General features: G+C 43.4%; 1 protein-coding gene across 1 annotated transcript in view; it reads left to right on the forward strand.

The window, feature by feature from the left end:
- Nucleotides 1-9,324: 9,324 nt before the first annotated feature.
- Nucleotides 9,325-22,778, forward strand: part of tafa5l (TAFA chemokine like family member 5, like) — a 138,950-nt gene continuing 125,496 nt past the window's right edge. Inside the window, exon 1 of the mRNA XM_084332884.1 lies at nt 9,325-10,563. Within this exon, the coding sequence (XP_084189010.1) occupies nt 10,467-10,563 (97 nt within the window). The 5' untranslated portion in view covers nt 9,325-10,466. The remainder of the gene's footprint in view (nt 10,564-22,778) is intronic.

The raw sequence follows: 22,778 nt of genomic DNA on the forward strand, positions 1-22,778 counted from the left end.
CCCAAATAGTGAAAGAAATAGTAAAATAGTTCCCCTTTAACATTTTTTAAATAAACATTATTTTTTTAAATGGCTAAAAGTGATTTTGTAATTTTGCAACCGTGGGTCTCACAGGGTACTTTTAACCCTGTGAGGCCCAAATAAAAAAGACATTAGCAACTTCAGAGGCCAGAGGGTGAGACCTATAAACACATGAAGGGTGCCGTGACTGAAAAAAAAGGTTGAGAAACGCTGGTATATGGTGTGGCTCTTTGTGGTACCACAGTCATTTTTTTGTGGCTCTTAGTCTCTGACTGGTTGGCCACCCCTGGTCTACAGTGAGAAGAGGACCTCACATGGTCTACAGTAAGAAGAGAGGACCTCACATGGTCTACATTAAGAGGACCTCACATGGTCTACAGTGGGAAGAGGACCTCACATGGTCTACAGTAAGAAAAGAGGACCTCACATGGTCTACAGTGAGAAGAGAGGACCTCACATGGTCTACAGTGAGAAGAGGACCTCACATGGTCTACAGTAAGAAAAGAGGACCTCACATGGTCTACAGTGAGAAGAGAGGACCTCACATGGTCTACAGTAAGAGGACCTCACATGGTCTACAGTGAGAAGAGAGGACCTCACATGGTCTACAGTGAGAAGAGAGGACCTCACATGGTCTACAGTAAGAAAAGAGGACCTCACATGGTCTACAGTGAGAAGAGGACCTCACATGGTCTACAGTGAGAAGAGAGGACCTCACATGGTCTACAGTGAGAAGAGGACCTCACATGGTCTACAGTGAGAAGAGAGGACCTCACATGGTCTACAGTAAGAAGAGAGGACCTCACATGGTCTACAGTAAGAGGACCTCACATGGTCTACAGTAAGAGGACCTCACATGGTCTACAGTAAAATAACCTCACATGGTCTACAGTAAGACGACCAGTGGCGGACTCAGGCTGTTTGAAGGGCAGGGGCGAAAATAAAAAAGGGCACCTACTGCACAACATGGGACTCCATCAGTAAGCAAAAAGCTATGATGCGTCATGTATGATGAAATAGTCTTCATCCTTGATTAAGATTAACATTAGAATAACATAGACAATCCAGATTAATAGTATAACCACACCTCTAGGGTCTATGATAAAACACACAGGGAACAATACACCTTTAACATTTTTATTTCATAAAACAGTTTAACAGTTAAAGTTAATTCGAGTGCCGTTGAGCTTCTTCCTTTCTCTCTCCTCCCCTTCTCTCCTCATGTCCTCTCCTCCTGTACTCCCCCTCTCCTCTCAGTCTCTCCTCCTGTCCTCTCCTCCCCTTCTCTCCTCCTATACTCCCCTACTCTCCTCCTGTACTCCCCTTCTCTCCTCCTATACTCCCCTTCTCTCCTCCTGTACTACCCTTCTCTCCTCCTGTCCACTCCTTCTCTCCTTCTGTCCTCTCCTCTCCTTCTCTCCTCCTGTCCTTTACTCTCCTTCTCTCATCCTGTCCTCTCCTCCTGTCCTCTCCTCTCCCTCTCATTCTCTCCCTCCTCCTCCCTATCTTCCCCATTCTCTCCATTAAACTTACTATATTGTACCACCTGACTCCTCCCTCCTGCCATCCTCTGTCCTCTCCTCTATCACCTCTAATGAAAATATGTTGGTTATTTTCATGGACAGATTTGTATGTGCTGGCTCTCCATTGCTGCAATGGAAGGGAGATGGTGGGTGGCGGAGTCATAGCAGAATTCGTCTTTTGGTCCTCTGTTTCTATATGTCAATGACCTCATTATGATCAATTGGGATATCCCTCTCAATTGAAAGCAGTATAAGATCAGAGAGCCTTTTTTCCCCACATCGGTTTCTGAGCTGGGTTTTGATCAGCTTCAGTTTAGAGAATGATCGCTCTACTGAAGCAGTTGTCACTGGTATTGTAGCATATGTTTTGAGGAGCATGGTTATATTTGGGAAAACAGATTCCACATCATTGTCTTTAAGGCACTTAAGCGCAGCTTTGACATTGTTGTAGGGGAGAGCATATGAAGAGTGGAATACCTTGAGTTCGGTGACAACATTCTCTTCCTCTACATCATAAAACTGGCACACATCTCTGACAGTGAAGACCTGATAGGATTGACCCAGTAGGCGTGTCATCCTTCCCTTTGAATCTTCGGTGTAGCTCATGGGAGAGTATGTCAAGAAAGGTAAAGAACACCTTTCCCCGGTAGTGCTCCTCCAAGTCTTGGACTTGGTAGTCCTCCGTAGCAGATTGAGAGCTATACCTGTACCTTTGAGGTACATTCCTGCGTCTTGTTTGTCCAGGTATTTCTTCTGGCACCTCAATGCCTGCTGCCTCTGCTTGCCCTTTTGCTTTTGAGAAAAGGACCTTGAACTCCTCATCCTTCCTCATTGCTTTCACTCTTTGTATGACTCCCTCCACAATGGTGTATGATGCTGACAAGTCAATGTCTTTTCTGTGAAGTGAAGCAGATGCGATGGCAGTCTCATTGAAGACAGGTGTGGCAATCTCCATGCATAGCATAAATTCAAAATCTATGCTACGCAAGAGCATCCGGGCATCACCTGCTGCAGAGTCTGGTGGATCACTATCAGCCATGTTCTGAAGCAGCTTCACCACAGCAGAAAGGACCTTCTTCAGGGATCTCAGAGCATCTTCTCTACACGCCCACCGTGTGTCAGACAGCCTTTTCAGTTCACAGAGTCTTTGGCCAGGGTACTGTACATGGTCTGTTGCATTTTCACAAACGCAGCGTGGGGTTTTGGAGATCTGGATATTTACATTTACATTTAGTCATTTAGCTGACGCTTTTATCCAAAGCGACTTACAAGTTCTGTGCGACAAGACAGCAAGAAGGGTATAACTCTATCAGCTGAGTAACAATGTTCATCAAAGTGTTGCGTGTTACAGTGTAGGTTAGTTTATTAGGACAAGTGCATGACATTAAGGTTAGTCGGGGTTAGATTTTTTTTTTTTTTTTTTTTTTTTTTTATCATTTCAGATAATGAAAGTGTACAGATTTTCAACTAAATTGAAAAACCAAACAAAATGCTGGCTTGATTTGGCACTCTCCACCAAGACCAGGTTGAGACAGTGGGCATGGCAGTGCACGTATAAAGCTTTCTCATTGTGGCTCTGAATTCGCGACTGCAGACCGCTGTAACTTCCGCTCATATTTGCGGCTCCATCGTAGCCTTGGCCCCTGATGTCTTCCACTTTTAATCCATTCTCCTCAAGGAGTGTCATCACAACATTCTCCAATTATTTTGCTGTTGTTCCACTCACATCACAAACTTGTAAAAATCTCTCCTTGATTTCCATCTGATGGACAAAGCGAACAACAAAGGACACTTGTTCGCCATGAGAAACATCAGTTGTCTCATCCAAGAGAATGGAGAATATTTTGGAATCTTCCATTTCTTTGAGAATTACTCTTCTGACATAGGTGGCAAGGGCACTGATTATGTCATTCTGTGTCTTGTAGGACAACAGTGATGTCTGTGGTTTTTTCTGTTGAGACTGGATGTGATTGATTTTATCAAGGTGCATTTTGATGGTGGAGTCATATTTTGCAAGTAGCTGTACAAGTTCAAGGAAATTCCCTTTGTTCAAAGATGTACCACTTTCATCATGACCCCTGAACGCCCCATCTTGCCGTGCAAGATACAATGTGATGTCTACCAGTCTTGTCATTAGCTCCCTGTTTCTTTGTCGTTCCTGTTCTCTTTTGGCTTGGCCTTCTACGTCTGCCCTCCTGAAAACCTCTTCCAGTGGTCTCTGTTTGAAGTTGCTCCATCTTACCATGCCGTGGGGCACATGGTCAAGTTTAGACCATTGGAAGGGCACCAATGAGCACGTCCTCTCATTTTCAACACTCAAAAAGGGCATTTTAGCGCGATGTTTTCAACTGTGGGGGCACATGGTCACGTTTAACCATTAGAGGGGCACCAATTTCTTTCACTCAAAAGGGCACTTTTGCGTGATATTATTTAACCGTGGGGCACATGGTCAAGTTTAGACCATTGGAAGAGCACCAATAGGGCACAACTTCTAATTTTTCGCCACTCAAAAGGGCACTTTAGCGCGCATTTTTCAACCGTGGGGGCACCATTAGGGCACATCCTATAATTTCTTTCACTCAAAAGGGCACTTAAGCGTGCGTTTTTCAACCGTGGGGGCACCAATAGGGCACATCCTCTAATTTCTTTCACTCAAAAGGGCACTTTAGCGCGCGTTTTTCAACCGTGGGGGCACCAATAGGGCACATCCTCTAATTTCTTTCACTCAAAAGGGCACTTAAGCGCACGTCTTTCAACCGTGGGGGCACGCGTTTTTCGACCGTGGGGGCACCAGGGGGGGCGGTCACCCCCCTGCCCCCCCCCTGAGTCCGCCAGTGAAGAGGACCTCACATGGCCTACAGTGAGAAGAGGACCTCACATGGCCTACAATGAGAAGAGGACCTTGCATGGTCTACAGTAAGAGGACCTCACATGGTCTACAGTAAGAGGACCTCACATGGTCTACAGTAAGAGGACCTCACATGGCCTACAGCGCACAGGGAAAGCACAAAACAGTAAGCTGTACTGTAGTGTATGTATCAATCTCCATACATTTACCAGCAGCTATATAGCCTGCTCTGCATGTCCCCACCCTCTAGTGGCCACAGTTTTCGCACTAGGAGACTGAAATGTGTGCGTGTTTATTTGTTTATTTTATGGATCCCCATTAGTCTACACCCATGGGTGAAAGACTATTCTTCCTGGGGTCCGAACACATAACTTACAAAATTACAGTACATTACATTACAGTAATAAAAAAAACATTAAAAACATAAGAAACACTTTAGCTTGTACATTCTCAATATCTTTAAAATCTCACAAAAAAAACACACAAAGGCTCTAGCCACAAATACAATACTAACTAAACTAACTAACTAAACTAACAATACTAACTAAATAAATCAGTAACTCAACTGTATTTCATTATTCATAACATTATTTTCCAGCTTTTTCTTAAAAGTTAATTTGTTGCTGATCATCATTATCTTCACAGGTATACAATTCCAGTTTGCAGCAGATCTATACATCACGGTTCTCTTAAATGCATTTGTACTTGGTAGAGGTAGAGTAAAATGAAGACCCACAGCGTGTCTGGTGACATAGCCCTGTCTAGTATTGGTGGGTTGTAGTTCTGACCACAAAGACTTAGGTTTACCAATTTTATAAATATTAAACACAAATGTTACAAGGCTGCATGCCAGCCTCTGATCCACTCCTTTCTCACTCACCCATTCGGTTCCATTCCATTCCGTTCTGGTCCGTTCCGAGATCTGATGCGAACTCCCCCCCCCCCCCTCTCCCCCCTCTAGTTTGCGTACACACTCAGTCTTGGTGCGCTCTGGCTTTTGTTTACGGTTTGCGTTTTGAGCTTGTAGGCTTGCCGTATGCGATGATGTCACGCTCGAAAATGTAAACAGGAAGAGTCTAACACACGGTGGAGACTGGATGCTGATATAAAATAAAACAAATAACCAATAAATATGAAGTTATATTTGAACCTCTGTTGTCAAGCCTTGTCAATATAACCCACCCCCTTTTCTCACGAATGGATGGTGTTGTAGAGTTCGCTTTTGAGCGTTTCCCAGGGCTAACGCTAAGCTAACGGCTAACGCTAGTTAGCTTAGCCTAGTACTAGTCTAGTATAGCCACTGTAGCACTTATTTTTCAGCAAAGAACGTGCAATAAACAAAACGGATACATTCACTGTGTGTTCTGCCTCTCATTTGTTGATGAAACAAAACTAACATCAACACAATTGAACACCAAAAGCGGAGTTTAGTCTCATAGGCGCTGATTTTGTTAGCTTACATGCTAACGTGAATGGAATATGCCAGTATAATAGTATAGCATTGTGGCAAACGCTAAGCTAACGGCTAACGCTAGTTAGCTTAGCCTGTTCAGCAGTAACGACGTTGTGTGTGTCACGCCCCCCGCTCCCACTGGCCCGCACCCGAGACCACCTATTTCAAGCGTCCCAGGTTCAGCGGGGGGTAATACGAATCAGCGCCGCTTCGCACCCAAAAGGGGTGTGTCCGTCTGAGTGAGAACACTCCCCCCCGTCCCCAGGGGCGCTGATTCAACCCCGATTGGTGAGTGAGAAAGGCCCCTAAGCCAAGACAGCTCTGTTCTGAGCGAGCTGAAGTTTATCCAGATCCCGCTTTGAAGCGTTCGACCAAATTGTTGGGCAGTAGTCCAAGTGGGATAGGACTAAAGCTTGTAACATTAGTTTAACTGTCTTCTCACTCAATAGATGAGCACACCTTCTGATCATTGAAATACTCCTACTCATTTTAGCCACTATGTTATTAATGTGCCTTGACCAAGCAAGCTTTTCATTAATAATCACGCCCAACAACTTGGCCTCTCTAACCTGCTCAATAGCAGCACCATTCAACACAATATTTAGTTCCTGATCCATTCTTAATTTATTTCTAGAGGCCAGCATGATAGACTTTGTTTTTTAAACATTTAACTTTAACTTGTTTTCAGTAAACCAATTAGAAACCAGCATTAACCCTTCTTGGAGCAACGTATTAACCAAGTTATCTTTCTCTGCAGAGACATACATTATCGTGTCATCCGCATACATTTCCATGCATGCAATACATAAGGTAAATCATTAACAAAAATTAACTAAAGCAAAGGACCAAGGCAACTTCCTTGGGGGACGCCACATTGAAGGGTTTCCATATCTGAAAGTGTCCCATTAAACAATACCCTTTGTTGTCTGTTAACCAAGTAACTATTCATTAATTTAATAGAACATTCATTGAAATTACATGCTAATAGCTTCCCGAGTAGGAGCTCATGATCAATGATATCAAACCAGAAGCACAGCACCCACAATTGACTTTCTGTCTATATGTGTTTCAACCAGTTATCAGCGATGTTAGTGCTGTGCCTGTGGAGTATCCGACTTTATATGCATGAGTTAATGCTGTTTTCCTCCAAATATCCCTGAATTAGCTTACATACAATTTCCTCAAACATTTGACTTAATCGACTCTGAACGTTTGCCATTCACCGTTATCATCTGATTTCTAATTGTGCTTACCTTATCAATGAAAAAACTATTAAAATAGTTTGCTATACAGTATGTCAGCTGGTTTTGTGATAAATGTACCCTCTACTTCTATAAATGAAGGCATCTTGCTCATTTTATCTCTACATACAGCTTCATTGATCACTCTCCAGAGTTTCTTACTGTCGTTTTTGCATTCCTCAAATCTTACTTTATAGTACTGTTTTTTCTTCAGTCTGTTATTAGTTATTGTGTTCCTAAAAACGTGATACGCTTGCCAATCAACAGGGCAACTAGATGCAACTAGGGGTGGGACGATACATCGATCCAGATCGATATATCGATCTATTATCAATAATCAAATAGGATCGATGCAATGTAAAAAGATCGATTCATATTGCGATACGCTTATTTTGAAAATCCCACGAGTCATATCCGCCCACGCCCAGTAGTCTGAAACTCCGTGTAGACATTACAGCAGAACAGGACTACAGAGTGTCTATTTTGCGACCCGATATAAGTGTGCAGTTTTTTCCCCGCAACGGGTCAAATGCATCTAACATGCTTTGCATCGTCGCCATTCCTTTATGCCCACGTCGCGTGGGCAGATCTAAATTAACGTTACGTTGGCTGCTTAAGCTAACTAAGCTAAGCAGCTAACCCTGAGAGATGTTGATATTTAAACATGAATACATAATAAATGTGTTCATGATCATCATGCAACATAAAACAATTGGTTTTTTTTTTTAGTTTGGGAGAGGAAGGGGTTTTAGCTTGTGTGTTGTGAGTTCCAAAACATTTTACTTAAAGTTTAAAGCTCAATATATAAAGGTCTATTGGTATTAAAAACAATAGATTGTTTTTCATTTAAATGTCTGGAAGAGCTCAAAAATAAAAACATCAATTGATATTTCCGTAGCCTTTTTTTTGTTGATCTAAATGTGACTGATTGTGTTAAATGGGCACATAATATCGCCTCATATCGATCGCAGGCACCTGAATCGAATCGCATCGTATCGTATCGTGGCAGACTTTGTGATGTCGGTAAATATCGTATCGTTGTCCAAATAATCGATATCGTATCGTATCGTGATGAAACTGGTGATTCCCACCCCTAGATGCAACCGCAGCCTCTTTAAAGGAAAACTCCAACATTTTGGGAAATTAGCTTATTTGCCATCTACCCTGGAGTTAGACAAGAAGATACATACCTTTTTCTTCTCTGTGCATGCAGTAGGAGTAGGAAGACGTTGGGAACTAGGCTAATGGAGAAACCTACTTCCAGTGACTGACGCTAAGCTAGGCTAACGGTGCACGTCTTCCTACTCCTACTGCATGCACAGAGAAGAAAAAGGGTATGTATCTTCTTGTCTAACTCCAGGGTAGATGGCAAATAAGCAAATTTCCCAAAATGTTGGAGTTTTCCTTTAAGAGCATAAAATTATCTCTCTCTCTTACTTCATCATCAAGCCAGGGGGCTTTAGTTTTCCTTACAGCACATTTTCTGATTGGTGCATGACATGTGTATCACAAATATTATTAAACAATTTCAAGAAAATGAATAATGCATTGCAGCCTCTGTATCACTTTCTTCAAAAACCAACTCCCAATTCTCGTTTTTCACTTCATCAATGAACTTATCACTACAAAATGTTTTATACATTATTTTATTGTGTATGTGTGTGTGTGTGTGTGTGTGTGCGCGTGTATGTGTGAGTAAATGCATGCATGCGTGGCATTGCAGATGTGTGCTTGTTTAGTACTATGTAGACCTCAGTGTTACTGTGTAGACCCAAATCAGTGCGGACAGCCTACAGTAGGCCATGTCTTATGGCTGTGTGTGGAGGAGGGAAGCCTTGTGTCTGTGGACTGTAGTAAAACAAAGCCATAAGGCTGACCCTGGACCAGCACCCGGCCATGGGCAATGTCCGCCTACAAGATTCTGCATGTGAAGAGAGGAAGTAAGATGTTAAAATGTAGGCAAGGCTGGTGCTATCATGGGTTTTTTAGGCTAAAACATATGGGTGAATGTGTCTAAATAAGATTAATCAGTTAGGGATTTATAGTCCAAGTTCTCTCCCATGCTTATTAGTGAAATTGGGAACATGAACGTTTGGCTGGTGTGGTGTGTGTGAGAGAGACAGGGAGCTAGTGAATGAGTGAGTGAGCGTGTGAGTGCGTGTGTGTGTGTGAGAGAGAGAGAGAGAGAGAGAGAGAGAGAGAGAGAGAGAGAGAGAGAGGCAGATGGCAACATTTTAACTGAGGGCAACTCACTGTGCAGCCTTTCCCTTCATGGATACCAAGGAAATCCTCTTCAGATGAGCCTGCGTGCGAATTGACCGAATGAGGGCGAATATGTGACTCGACTTCAAATATGCTTGCCACTAACAGCCTGACAACAATTCCGTCACGGTTATGCCGATGGATCAAGAGAACAACGCATTGACTTTGCGAGGAGTGAATTCCTGAGGAGGCGAGTGATCACCGAATTTTCGAGAGCGCCCGATTTGATCATATAAAAGCTCATACAGGTGACTACAGTACAAGCATTCGTCGGGTCGTTTGGGTCTGTTCGTTTCATTTACAACTTTTAACACCATGCGGGTTTTTTTCTCACGTGGACGCGCTCCGAGTAGATCGATCAAATTGACATAAAGCAGTTTGAACCGCACGATTATAGGTGTGACATTTTGAACATGGCACGCATGTGGCAATAATGGCATATTTTGCATCAAACAGTTTCTTGATGCCGTTTTAATTTATTATTATTTTTTTTTTACATTGAACAAGTTAGGGTTGTGAACTTGTGATGGTAGACTATAATGTCCAATAGGTTCACTTCTATTTCCCCGAGGGTCCTACTCGCTCAGCCTTAGCGCACAAGTTGGTGACAGTGTGGTGCCGCGTCGCCCACAGGCGCAAAGACGATGCTTGCGGATGGTCTTGCGCTTCGCCTCTTTTCCATCCCTTGAACTTGGCACCGGTCTGTCCTTGGGGTAAGATCAGCCTACCGGACTGTTATTTGTCTATACTTCAGACCACTCTTTTTTGCGAAAGCCGTTCACTGAATTCCACTTTTTAAAAAAAACGGCAGAATAAACTTGCCAAATCCACAGATTGCTTGGTTGGACGCAGCCCCGGATAAGTGTCGCACTGATCCCCCGCGCTGACAGTCGTTTTGGAAGATAAAGAGGAGATTTGATAAGCGGGATATCAGTCCATCAAAAACGCTCGGGCTTTTCCTCCCCTAAATTATCCCTCAAAATGGATGCCAACGACAGGCTATCGAAACACTACTGGAATAACTATTCTCCCTTCTGCCCCACCGACCTCCTTCATAGCTAAACAGCGACCTTTCAAGTTGGAATAACAAGGCATAGGTGACGGCCGGACGAGGGAGGATGCAGTCGGGAGTGAAGACGCTTTCCGCAGGTGGAGGTGCGTCACTTTGCTGCCTCCTGCTCCTTTGGGTGATCTACTCTCATCTCCTGAGAGAAGGTAAGCGTTCACATGATGCAGTGTAGCCTACTTTGTCATGAGGAGTAGCATTGCCTGGAAAGGGCCCAGTACTACTGCTGCAAATCCCATATTTTAAATAGAATGTTGATGCTATTTTCTGTAATATTTAAATATTTCAAGTTCAGTTTTTTGTTTTAGTTTTTATTTCCCTGGGAATGTTGCTTTAATTCCATCCTTAAAAGCAACAATGCAAGGTCTCCTCTGCCTGCTGCTGCTGTCAATGTGTGATGATGATACCTCCTACTTATTTTCCAGAGCTCTATAATTTTATTCGGGTTCACATTCATCCACGCCAGTAACCTTTGCTGCTGAATAATACATCCACCGAGTGCAATTATACCTTCAACCTCCTGGAGCCAGGCGAAAAGCACGTTTCCCTTCACTTCAGGCCCCTGTCTGTAACAAAACATAAAGGGCCCCCAGGTTTTGCTCCAGAGACTCAGTGGGAAGGTGGGGGTTAAACCACCGGAACTTCTTCACTGCCTCGTTATACATTAAATCCTCAGATTAAATCTTCTAATCAGGCATCGACCAAAAACACAGTCGCGCATTACACTGCGGAGAGACAGAGGGGGGAGAGTGGGTGGTGGTGGGGGGGAGGGGGGTGGATGCTGGGTACAAAAGCCGACATTGGTGTGAAAAATGAAATGCCTACACACTGTAATATGCTCCCTTTGCCTTTTAACATGCAGCTTCTTCACCCCAGAGATGCAAACCTCATTGTCCTCTCATCACCGCCCCCCCCTCCACCTCCAGTGTGTCTCTCTGCACCTACCGTGCATCAACAGAGGAACTTTTAATATTCCTCATTTCCACCCACCTGCCTGCCTGGTGTTATTATTGACCTGCTTTCATCTCAAAGTGATCTCATTACTTTATCATTATGAGCTATAGATCAATTAATCAATTTTGCATGAACTACCCCCCCAACAACCGCGCCGCCTGCCCACGCCCAGTTCAAATACCCAAGAATAGGAATAAAAAGTCCCCAGGGTTTGTAATGCCCTAGTTATGACGACTCTATAGGCACGACTTGAACTTTGACCTTCTCAGTCCATGTAGGTCTCGTGGGTCTCTCCACTCCACTCTTCAGTCCAGCTCCATGGGCTGAGTCTATAGTGATCCAGCTCCATGGGCTGAGTCTATAGTGATCCAGCTCCATGGGCTGAGTCTATAGTGATCCAGCTCCATGGGCTGAGTCTATAGTGATACATGGGCTGAGTCTATAGTGATCCAGCTCCATGGGCTGAGTCTATAGTGATCCAGCTCCATGGGCTGAGTCTATAGTGATCCAGCTCCATGGGCTGAGTCTATAGTGATCCAGCTCCATGGGCTGAGTCTATAGTGATCCAGCTCCATGGGCTGAGTCTATAGTGATAGTGATCTAGCTCCATGGGCTGAGTCTATAGTGATACAGCTCCATGGGCTGAGTCTATAGTGATCCAGCTCTATGGGCTGAGTCTATAGTGATCCAGCTCCATGGGCTGAGTCTATAGTGATCCAGCTCCATGGGCTGAGTCTATAGTGATACATGGGCTGAGTCTATAGTGATACATGGGCTGAGTCTATAGTGATCCAGCTCCATGGGCTGAGTCTATAGTGATACATGGGCTGAGTCTATAGTGATCCAGCTCCATGGGCTGAGTCTATAGTGATCCAGCTCCATGGGCTGAGTCTATAGTGATCCAGCTCCATGGGCTGAGTCTATAGTGATCCAGCTCCATGGGCTGAGTCTATAGTGATCCAGCTCCATGGGCTGAGTCTATAGTGATCCAGCTCCATGGGCTTCTTCTTCGTTCGTGTAACGTCAGAGGTCAAAAACCCTCATTCTAATCTGCAAATCCTACAAAAAAGATAAATCATCCTTTGATACTCTCTACAGGTTGTCCATTCACTCCCTGCTGTAAAAGGTATTTCATTTCCACCGCCCGTTTTGTTATTCCATAATTCTGACTCATCTTATTAACTTGGGTTAAATATCCCCTGTAGGCGGCATGATCATATCTCATCTCTATTGTAAATATCCCTCGCAGGCTCATTTCCTTTCTGTATTGTGTTCCTATTAGTGCGAAACAGCGCGCGCCTCAGGTTCCTGCACACACGGCCCCGGCTCCACCAGCACACGCCTCACGTTCCGCACGCGCCTCCCGGCTCCCCCCCTAAGCTCTCACCTCCTCTGGCACCAAAGGCCCCCAGCGACAAAGAGTGGCGCGAGTGGACGGCCAGGGAGAGAGAGGTGGGCGGGGGTGAGTGACGCGCCACAGTGCATAGTGTGGTATGGTTGTGGACTGGTGTTAGTGTGGTGTGCAGCCGGGTGCCTCGCTCTGCCCTCCCCCTCTGTAGCCCCCTGCCATCCGTCATGGCGGCGAGGACAGGAAATCAAAGCGCAGTAGCCTGTCCGTGCAACAGCATTGGGCCGGCGCCCGCCACGATGAATGGCCTGTCAGACCCTCTCTGCGCTGCCAGTTTATTCAACGATAAATTTGGAAACGTCTGGATTTCCTCACCCGGGCCCCTTCCAGTTCACTGGTGCGGTCGGAGAGCAGCAGCAACCCTTCTCCGCTTTGTCAACCACGGGACCTTAGCACTCGACGGGGGGGGGGGGGGGGGGGGGAGTCACAGCTGAAGTGGGAGACAGACGAATTTTTCACTGTTTTATAAGTTGGAGGCATACAGGTTTTAAAGCAGTTGAAGAGGGGCATTAGAGGTACGAAGAGGGCCTTGACTGTAGGCATTATGCTCTGATCTAGCTGTGTGCACGCTTAATGGGACCAATCGGTGCTCTGATTTACAGCTATCATCCAGATCAGCTCAGTCAAAAAGGGTGCCCCAACACTGGCGGAACTAGGTCACAAAGGCTCAAATGCAGGACTTTGTATGGGACCCCTCCTTATAATGGGACTGTTGATAATGTTAATGCCGGTGTAGCCAGTCTATGTAATGAGTATGTAAAGAAAACCAATTTTACGCTGGTTAGGCGTTTGGGCCCCCAGACACCAAGGGCCCCAGGTGCAGTTGCACCCTCTTAGGGCTGAGCTCAAACGTTCGAACCTTCGTTTGTTACGTTGCCATTCGAATTCTAAATCAACATTCAAAATTTCTTTTTTTATTAAATCTTTTTATATTTCTTTCTATTCATTCTGTTTTTCTTCACAGTTGCAGATAAAGATTAGGCTACACTAATATTATAGTAGAAGAAACTGATGAGTTATATTCATTAGAAAGTTGATTTAATTGATTTAGTTGGGCTGGGGCTTCTCCCTGGGCTGGGTCTAGGGATGGGTATCGTTAGGATTTTATCGATACTACTACTCCTATCGATACTGCTTAACGGTTCGGTACTTTATCGATACTCTTATCGGTTCTTTTTGATAATTTTTTTGGTCATCTTGGTCATCTCCCTACAGTAAAGATTAGAAATGATTGAATTATTGTAAATGTGTGTGGAGTGGTGGGAATAGCTGCTTCAATAATAACTTATAACAACAACAGACAAGTTAGACAACTATGTATACAAAAAAAACGATATACACTGAATGATTAGTTGTTACCTAAAGTCCTTGGACTCCACTGTAGAGAACGGGTGCAGGCCTTTGACAACAAACTTTGTCACAGCCCTGTGACACTCGTTCACCCTATCCTCTGTCATCTTTCCTCTAGCTGCTAGGGAGAAAGGACTTTGGGTGGTGGAGGTAGAGGGAGGATGTGTGGTGGGCTCACTGGCCTGGGACACATTGGTGGCTGACCTCAGCTTGACGATCTATAAAAAGTTTTTAGATTGTAGTATTTGTAGCTAAACAATTATTTTGTTTATTAGCCTATTTGTAATAATTCGTTATTAGCATAGGAAACTCCGTATCTTGGCTTACCGGCTGCAGTGGACGTGGATGCAGATGGACCACTGCGCGCAAGGCAGTCGAATACGGCGCATTTCTGCACACTAATATAGTGTTTTGCAAACAAATGTTTTGATAGATTGCTCGTATTGCCACCCTTACTGGCAAATGTTTTGTTGCACTTGTGAACGCTTCGCTCTATCCGCCATCACGACTCAGTCCATGCAGAGCTGTCTGTGTCTGTGTGCAGCGCGCGTCGGCACGGAGACAGCGCTGAGATGCTTCCAGCTGCAGCACATCAGGTGTGCGGGGCTTGTATGTGCGGGGCTTGTAAGCGCTGCTGTCTGACGTGCTGCAGCTGCATACTATTGACAGCGCTTTCATTAAGGAGTACCCGTATGTACGTGTAGCGCGACTCGCGAGGAGTGTGTGTAATAATGACTCGCTGCTTCTCGTGCAGAGACAGAGAGAGGAGAGATCGTTCGCAACTTTTAAATAATAATAATAATAATAATAATAATTTCTCTAGAGTATCGATAGCAGTACCGAGGACGTCGGAGCTTATAAATACTCCGGTATTTTCTAATATAGTACCGGTTCCCGTTTAAAACCGGGGTCCGGGGGGCATCCCTAGCTGGGTCTGGAGCTGGAAAGTTGATTTAATAAAAGAAAAAATACTAATTTAATCAGATTAATCACTTTATTCAAATTGAGGATTTAGTTTGAGGATAATTTTCTTTTAAATTATATATATATTTTTTATTCTTTTTAAATTAAAAACGAAGGTTCGAACGTCCGTTCGAAAAACCCTGATGAAGTTCGAATCCCAAAAACAGGCTTCGGGGACAGCCTTGACCCTCTGTATCTGATCCCCTGGTGCCTCACAGCCAGTGTTAATTTTGGCAGCTATTTTAATTTTAGTTTTAGTCTTAGTCATGTGCTCCTTTTTCGTTTTCATCATATTTAGTCACCTTCATTTATTTTTCGTTTATGAATGAATGAATGACTTTTATTTATATAGCACCCTTCACAGCACGAATGCACAGGGTGCTTTACACTACAGCTTAGTATATAAAAAACACAACAAAACTAAATCAGAAATAAATGACAACAACAACAACAGACAGCAGTTAAAAAACAGTGAAACCAGATACAAAAAGTAGAATAAAAGAATTTGGATAAAATCAAGAGTCACTAATTAAAAAAACAAAACTATGGGAACAGTGAGGACAAGAAAGAGTGCCTATGTATGACCAAAGGCCTGTCTAAACAAATGTGTTTTTAGTTGTTTTTTAAAAGAGTTTTCAGAGGGGGCAGTTCGCAGGTCCAGGGGGAGAGCGTTCTAAAGCCAAGGCTCGATCACCCCTTGTTTTTAGCCTGGACCTGGGGACCACCAGGAGGTGCTCATCGGCAGATCTGAGTGAGCGGGTGTTGGTGTAGGGATGGATGAGTTCAGTGATGTAGATAGGGGCCTGACCGTGGAGTGCTCTGAAAGTAAAATTGAGGACTTTGAAGTGAATTCTATAGTGTACCGGGAGCCAGTGCAGGGATACCAGAATGGGAGTGATGTGACATGATTTCTTTGACCTTGTGAGTAGCCTGGCTGCAGCATTTTGGACCATTTGTAGATGATTTGGTGAGACAGGTGAAAAGTGAGTTGCAGTAGTCAAGCCTAGAGGAAATAAAAGCATGCACGGACAGTTCTAGTTCAGAGTGAGATACATGGTGCGTAGTTTTGCAATGTTTCTGAGGTGAAAAAAGCAGGTGAGTGTTTTGACATGTTTGTCTAGGTTCATGGCCTGGTCAAAGACAACACCCAGGTTTCTCAGGTGGGGACGTATGTTGTCTTTAAGGGACCCCAAGTGAGTGGCCACTCTAGCTGCAGTCTTTTCAGCTGCTACGATCAGCACCTCAGTTTTTTGCATTTAACTGGAGGAAGTTGCTCCCCATCCAACTCTCAATGCTGAGCAGGCACTCCTGGAGAAGGCTGAGTTTCTCCAAATTGTCGGGTTTAAAAGAGCAAAGTAGTTGTATGTCGTCTGCGTAGCAGTGGTATTCAATGCCGGTGAATTTATTGATGAGGAGGCCTAGATGAAGTATATAAATGGCAAAAAGGAGTGGTCCTAGGCTCCTAGCACCGATCCCTGTGGTACCCCACATGAGAGGGGGGTGGGGTCAGATTTAAAAGGACCCACAGCCACCGAGAACGTTCTCTCCCTTAGTCAGTTTTAGTCAACTACAGGTCTGAGCATTTTAGTCTTAGTCAGTTTTAGTCTCGATTTAGTCTTTTTTGTTTTAGTCTAGATTTAGTAAGCAGAAAACGAATGACATTTTTGTCTAGTTTTCTAAAAAATTTAAATAAAGTAATTTTATATTGTAAATAATGCAATTCTATTTATTCTTTAAGTATAGTCTAGCCAAAACCCTATCAGCTGATTCACAATAAGTTCCGTATAAGGCTAGAAGCCCAATAGTAACCAAACATTCCTTGAAATGGTCAATAGATTCAGAAATAGTCAGACATGGAATGGAACATATTCTGATTTAAATAGCTTTTTATTTTTTTTAACCAACACAGCAACAATAGGATTGTACACAGTACACACTGATTGCAATTCTCACTGGGACCTACTGTACAAATTTCACACACGTCACACACACATTCCCTTTTGTCTGTCGAGTCGTACCGTAGATCGCTGATGTCACTTTAAACTTAAAACTTAAAATGGCGGCCTCCATCAGAGCATTCGGCTAACAACATTAGCTTAGCGAACCTGCCACTGCACTTCTTTTTTTGTATCCACTTTTTCTCCCATTTTCTATATTTTCTCCCATCCCAATTTCGTATCATCCAATTCAACCCTCCCCTGTCACGGACGCTGTTTCTTGCCTCCCACAAGCCGGCTGCAATGTGGACTAAGTCATACATAGCACAAGTCCCCTCCGGTACTTGAGGTAACAGCAGTCGCATCTTTTCACCTGCGCAGCTCGATCTCTCAGTGGCGAGGAGTAACGCGTGGGAGGCTCACGCTGCCCCCGACACTTCCTGATTCTACTGCGCAGGCGCACCAACCGACCTGTAGGAGTCGCTGTCCACAACGCCCGATCCCCACCCATCAGTTTCCCACCCCCTAATACGGCCAATGTGTATTAGTACGGACGACCAGCTAAACTGAAAGCAAATGTGGAGCGCTGGGCTCGAACTGTAGAGCCCAGCGTCTCCAGCATTTCGTGGCGAGCGCCTTGCCCACTACGCCACGTAGCCGCCCCTGCCACTGCACTTCTATGTGCATAAAGTGTGCTAACAAAATATCACAGCCCCTAAGACTGAGAGCGTTCTAACTCTACTGAGCATGTACCCAACATTATATGAAAAAAAAAGTTATTACGATGTTTTAGTGCACTTCAAGCGCTAAAGGGATTCATTAACAACGTATACATAGGGTCCATCTCACTCTGTGTTAGTACTCCTTTGTGTCTTTTCATACCAACATTACCTTTTTAAGTGAATGTGGTCTTGTCCTTGTTGTATCCATGTGTAATGTTCAGGGCTTGACATTGACACTCGCACTTTTATTTTGAAAACCCCAGAAAGGAAGTCATTATATTTGCTTTAGTGACCATCCAGTTCTGTGTTAGCTCCGGTTAGCTATGTGCAGTAGTTAGTATTATATTATCAATACCAGCCATTGGATTACTGTTTTCTAAATTGGGGAGGCTTTTAATCGTCAAGGTAAGAGGATTTTAAATCATGGTATCCATAAACGTCAATCGGTTCGGATCCTTTGAATTAATGAGAATGTCCACAAACACGGCTTCACGTAGAAATCACTGACTGCGCGCAGAGACGAGTGCTTAGGCAAATAATAGTTCCGAGTATATTTGCTTAGAAAACGTAATTGTCTAATTCAATTATTTTTTATTTCTCCACGTGGTAAATACACAGGTCACAACATGTTTACATGAACGTTTTGGAGTTGTATTTGGAGTGTATTTGGTGACTGTATACACTGTAAGGGAACGTCAGGCTATTGTCCTCCCCCACTTCCAGTGATGAAGCTAAGCTACGCGAACGGAGCGACTGTTCCCAAAGCTAAATGCACGCACAGAGACAAAAAAGGTATGTATCTTCTTGTCTAACTCCAGGGAAGATGTTAAATAAGCTAATTTCCCAAAATGTTGGAGTTTTCCTTTAACACCCGCCACCCGCCAAATGCGGGTAGAATTCGGCAGTGGCGGGTAACTCTGTGGCGGGTGACTTTTTTTCCAATGGAAAAAAAACATTGTAGTCTACAAAAGGCATCTGCAATAATTAAGTCAATCCAGGTGATACTACATAATACTACAACTCCCACGAGGACTGGGTGGGCACAGTGTGCTCATTCATTGGCCCATCCACTTCGCCCTGTCGCGTGCGGCGTGTTGCCTCCGTGTGTGACACTGACAGCTGAACGAACGCTGTTAACGTTAATAGCTCACATTAGACTAGGAGGACCCGTTAGCTCAACTGGTTAGTGCAACCGACTCATCCATAGTTTACACTAGCAAGACAGTTAGCTAACGTTACAATGTTCCACAACATTCACGCAATCGGGAAGAAAGGCAGACCCTTCACCGACTATTTGTGGATGTACGAGTAAGTATTAAACAAACAAACATGTATTATTAAACTAATATTACGGTGTTTGTTAGAATAGAATAGACTTTTAATTGTTATTGCACAGTATACAACGAAATTTCAGGGGAGCTCCCACAGACCGTAGTACAATATATACATACATAAACACATAACACATATAACACTGTACATAACTGAATATTTTAAATAATAAAGTGCATGATGGGTGGTAATCAGTGATTATCAAGTCCAGGTAAGTGCATGGTGCACGTGAGGGGACAGTCAATGAGCGTTTAACAGTCTGACTGCTTGGGGGAAAAAGCTGTTCTTAAATCTTGTACTCTTGGCATGTATGGACCGGTATCTCCTTCCTGAGGGAAGGAGTTGGAAGAGGTGATGTGCTGGGTGCGACTGGTCCTTGATGATACATTTGGAGTGGTGGAGGCAGCGGGAGGTGAAGACGGAGGTGATGTTTGGTAGAGGAGTCCCGACGATCCTGCCTGCCGCCTTCACCACCCTCTGTAGAGCCTTTTGCTCTGCCTTTGTGCAGCTGGAGAACCACACAGACAGGGGCGGACCTTCCTACAGGCGATATAGGCGGTCGCCTAGAGCGCCACCCAGAGGGGGGCGCAAAAAAAAAAAAAAAAAAAGCTTTTTTTTATAATTTTTTTTTTAATTTTTAATTTTTAATTTTTTTTTTGTGCAGTTTTGGCGCCCCCCTCTATATATGCAACCATTATTTTTACATACAAATTATAACAAGGGAAAATTTGCCAAAAATCTAAAACGGTCGGTCGGTCTGAGCCTCAGCTTTAGGTGTTCACAGTCAGAACATGCTAGAGCGCTGTGCATTGATGGGTATCGGTCAAGTGTTTATAGAATTGAGCGTTGAGGAAAGACAGACTAACGTTAGAGAACTATGAACTCACTCACACTGAGACCCAGGAACTTGAACTCAGTGACCCTCTCCACTACCTCGTTGTTGATGAGCAGAGGGGAGTGGTCAGTAGGGCTGGGCGATATGGCCTAAATATGATATCACGATATTTTCTGACCTTTCGGCGATACACGATACACATCACAATGTTTTTCCTTTTTTCCCCAAACAATTCATTATGAGGCTTACCAAGACAGTATTTGAGTTTGCAAGCGAACATTAAAGACAAAAGACTCATGCATTTAGCATTTTTATATTATATATTAGATTTAGATGATTGGATTCTTAGATTATATATTTAGCATTTTAGCCTTTCGTTTTTTTATATTATATATTAGATTAGATTTAGATGATTAGATTACATATTGTAACTATTTATTTATTTACATGTATGTATACATTTATTATTTGAACGGCTTAAGGCTATATCTGTACTTGATGTTTGTTTGTTGTGTTGCATACTTGAAATAAACTTCAATCAAATCAAACCCCCCCACTTAAAAACAAAAACCTGTGTTTAACCTAGCCATCTATAAAACATCATGCTAAAACTGTGAAACAAATGTTCTACTCCCCTAAAGAAAGAAATACATAGCAAACATGACTCAGTTATCCAATAGTGCTGCTGCTTTTTATTTTGTTAAAATCTTTTAGTTAATAAGACTAAAAGACTACAATATATATGACTACAAGGGCCAGAAGCCGACTTCATGACGGCTTCCTGTCCTCGCATTCCATTTCCGGTTTTCCGGTTAACGTTACATTTTCAACAACAGATTGCTGCTAATTAAACACTTCATGGAAATGGAGTAACGTTAACGTTATGTCGAGTTCATACGTGTAGTGTAGTATGAACTCCACATAACGTTAACATTACTCCGTGTCCACTGTTGCTGCCACTGTTGTGTCGCAGATGGATGGTACACTCTGTTAGCTCCGTAGCTAATCCGCTCATAGACTAACTTACCGATAGCAGTACCCAGGGCCGCCTGGGAGAAATGCGAGGCCCTGTGCGAGATTTAACGCGAGCCCCCCCCCCCCCCCCCCCCCCCCCCAAAAGGTAAAAAAAAAAAAAATATATATATATATATATATATATATTTTTTTTTATACAGTCAACATATTCTTAAATAATAGCGCTGCCCGAGGCGGGGCATGATACAGTCAACATATAGCAAAAGAGAGAGCGAGAGAGAGCTCCCGTTCTACAGTCAATATACAGTGTACAGAGAGAGAGAGAGAGACACATTGGAAAGAAATTGAAATGCTATTTGGCCCTAAACAGAGAGTACACAGTGGCAGAATACCTGAGCACTGTGACTGAAGATCCTTGAGCACAGCCTAGCCATCGAGAAAGGCCGCCATAGGCAGACTGTGTGTGTTAGAAAGAGAGAGAGAGAGAGAGAGAACATGTGTGTTTGTCATGTGTGTGTGTCAGGGTTAGAAATTAAATTTTTTTTTCAAGGGCTTTTTTTGCCCCCCTTAATTGATTTTCGGGGGCTTTTTTTTGTATTTCGGGGGCACTGAATTTTTATGATAAACGGTAGGGGTGGGACGGTTCACAAAATGGACGGTTTGGTTCGTATCACGATTTTGGGGTCACGGTTTTCAGTTCGATATATGTTAATTTTTATTAAAAAAAATTTAACACTCAAATCTAAACATGCTTCTCATTTATTAAAAATAAAATAAAAGGTTTACAGTGTTTACAGCCTTAAATAATGTTTGGCACACAAAGACCGAACTGACTGAAAAATATAGGCTACATTTGTCAAAGTATTAACTTAGTGCAAACAAACAATATGCTCAGCCAGCACTAGACTTTCCTTTCTTTAATATAAACACACAAAAACAATGTCAACCATGTTTAAATTCCCTGATTGTCAGTTCTTAATGGAAAGATTCGTTTTCTGCTTGAAATTATTATGTTTCTGTCTACATTTATTTAAACTAACATTATTTAAATATTGAGTGCAACTGTGGTGGATTACGTAATTCGGTGAGTTGGAACTATCTATGGGTTGGCGCCGGGTCCCCACGGACATTTTAGCGTCACGGACCACCAGCTGGCAATGTTATTATCAGCTCCGGTAACGTTAGGAGTTCATATTTCATAACATCAACATGCAGTGGAAAAGCGGCAATAGTCCCGGTTGGTGTTAGTAAAACACAGTTGTATGTTAGCCTTCTTGGATGTTGAATAAACGCCTATCATTGTCTTTAAACACCCCGCCTCTCAGACTCCCATTTCCTCCTCTGCTACAGTAGCTAGTAGCTACGGTGACATTTCATTGACTACAGTATTAGCTTGCGGGCTGCGTCGGGCTACCATAGTTAAAACGTGCGTTGTGTTTACAAACTCCTAACGCTATGGCAATATGTGTGTATGCCTATGTAATGTTAATGGCTATGTTTTTAAAGTCGTAATGAAGATTGATTTATATTGTGCGTGCCATTTTTACACAAACTGACTAGCACCTGGCTGCAGTGCTGCTGCTGCTGCAGCCAGTGCAGGACACCGGCTCCGCCAAATGAATTTTTTTATTTGCGCGTCATCTGAACCGTACGATACACAGAAGACGCTCCATTACCGGATAAATATATATATATAATTAGTAAACTGTCGGGGGCATTAAGTGCCCCCCTTAACTGATTTTCGAGGGCATTTTGTCCATTTTCAAGGGCATTATGCCCCAAGCCCCCGTTAATTTCGAACCCTGGTGTGTGTGTTAGAGAGAGACTAGAGCATGTATGAGAGATTCAAAAGGACAAAGATCAACACTTAAATCCAAGAGAGAGAGAG

This window comes from Notolepis coatsorum (assembly GCF_963971535.1).
Source record: "Notolepis coatsorum genome assembly, chromosome: 17".
In the NCBI taxonomy this organism is placed as follows: domain Eukaryota; kingdom Metazoa; phylum Chordata; class Actinopteri; order Aulopiformes; family Paralepididae; genus Notolepis; species Notolepis coatsorum.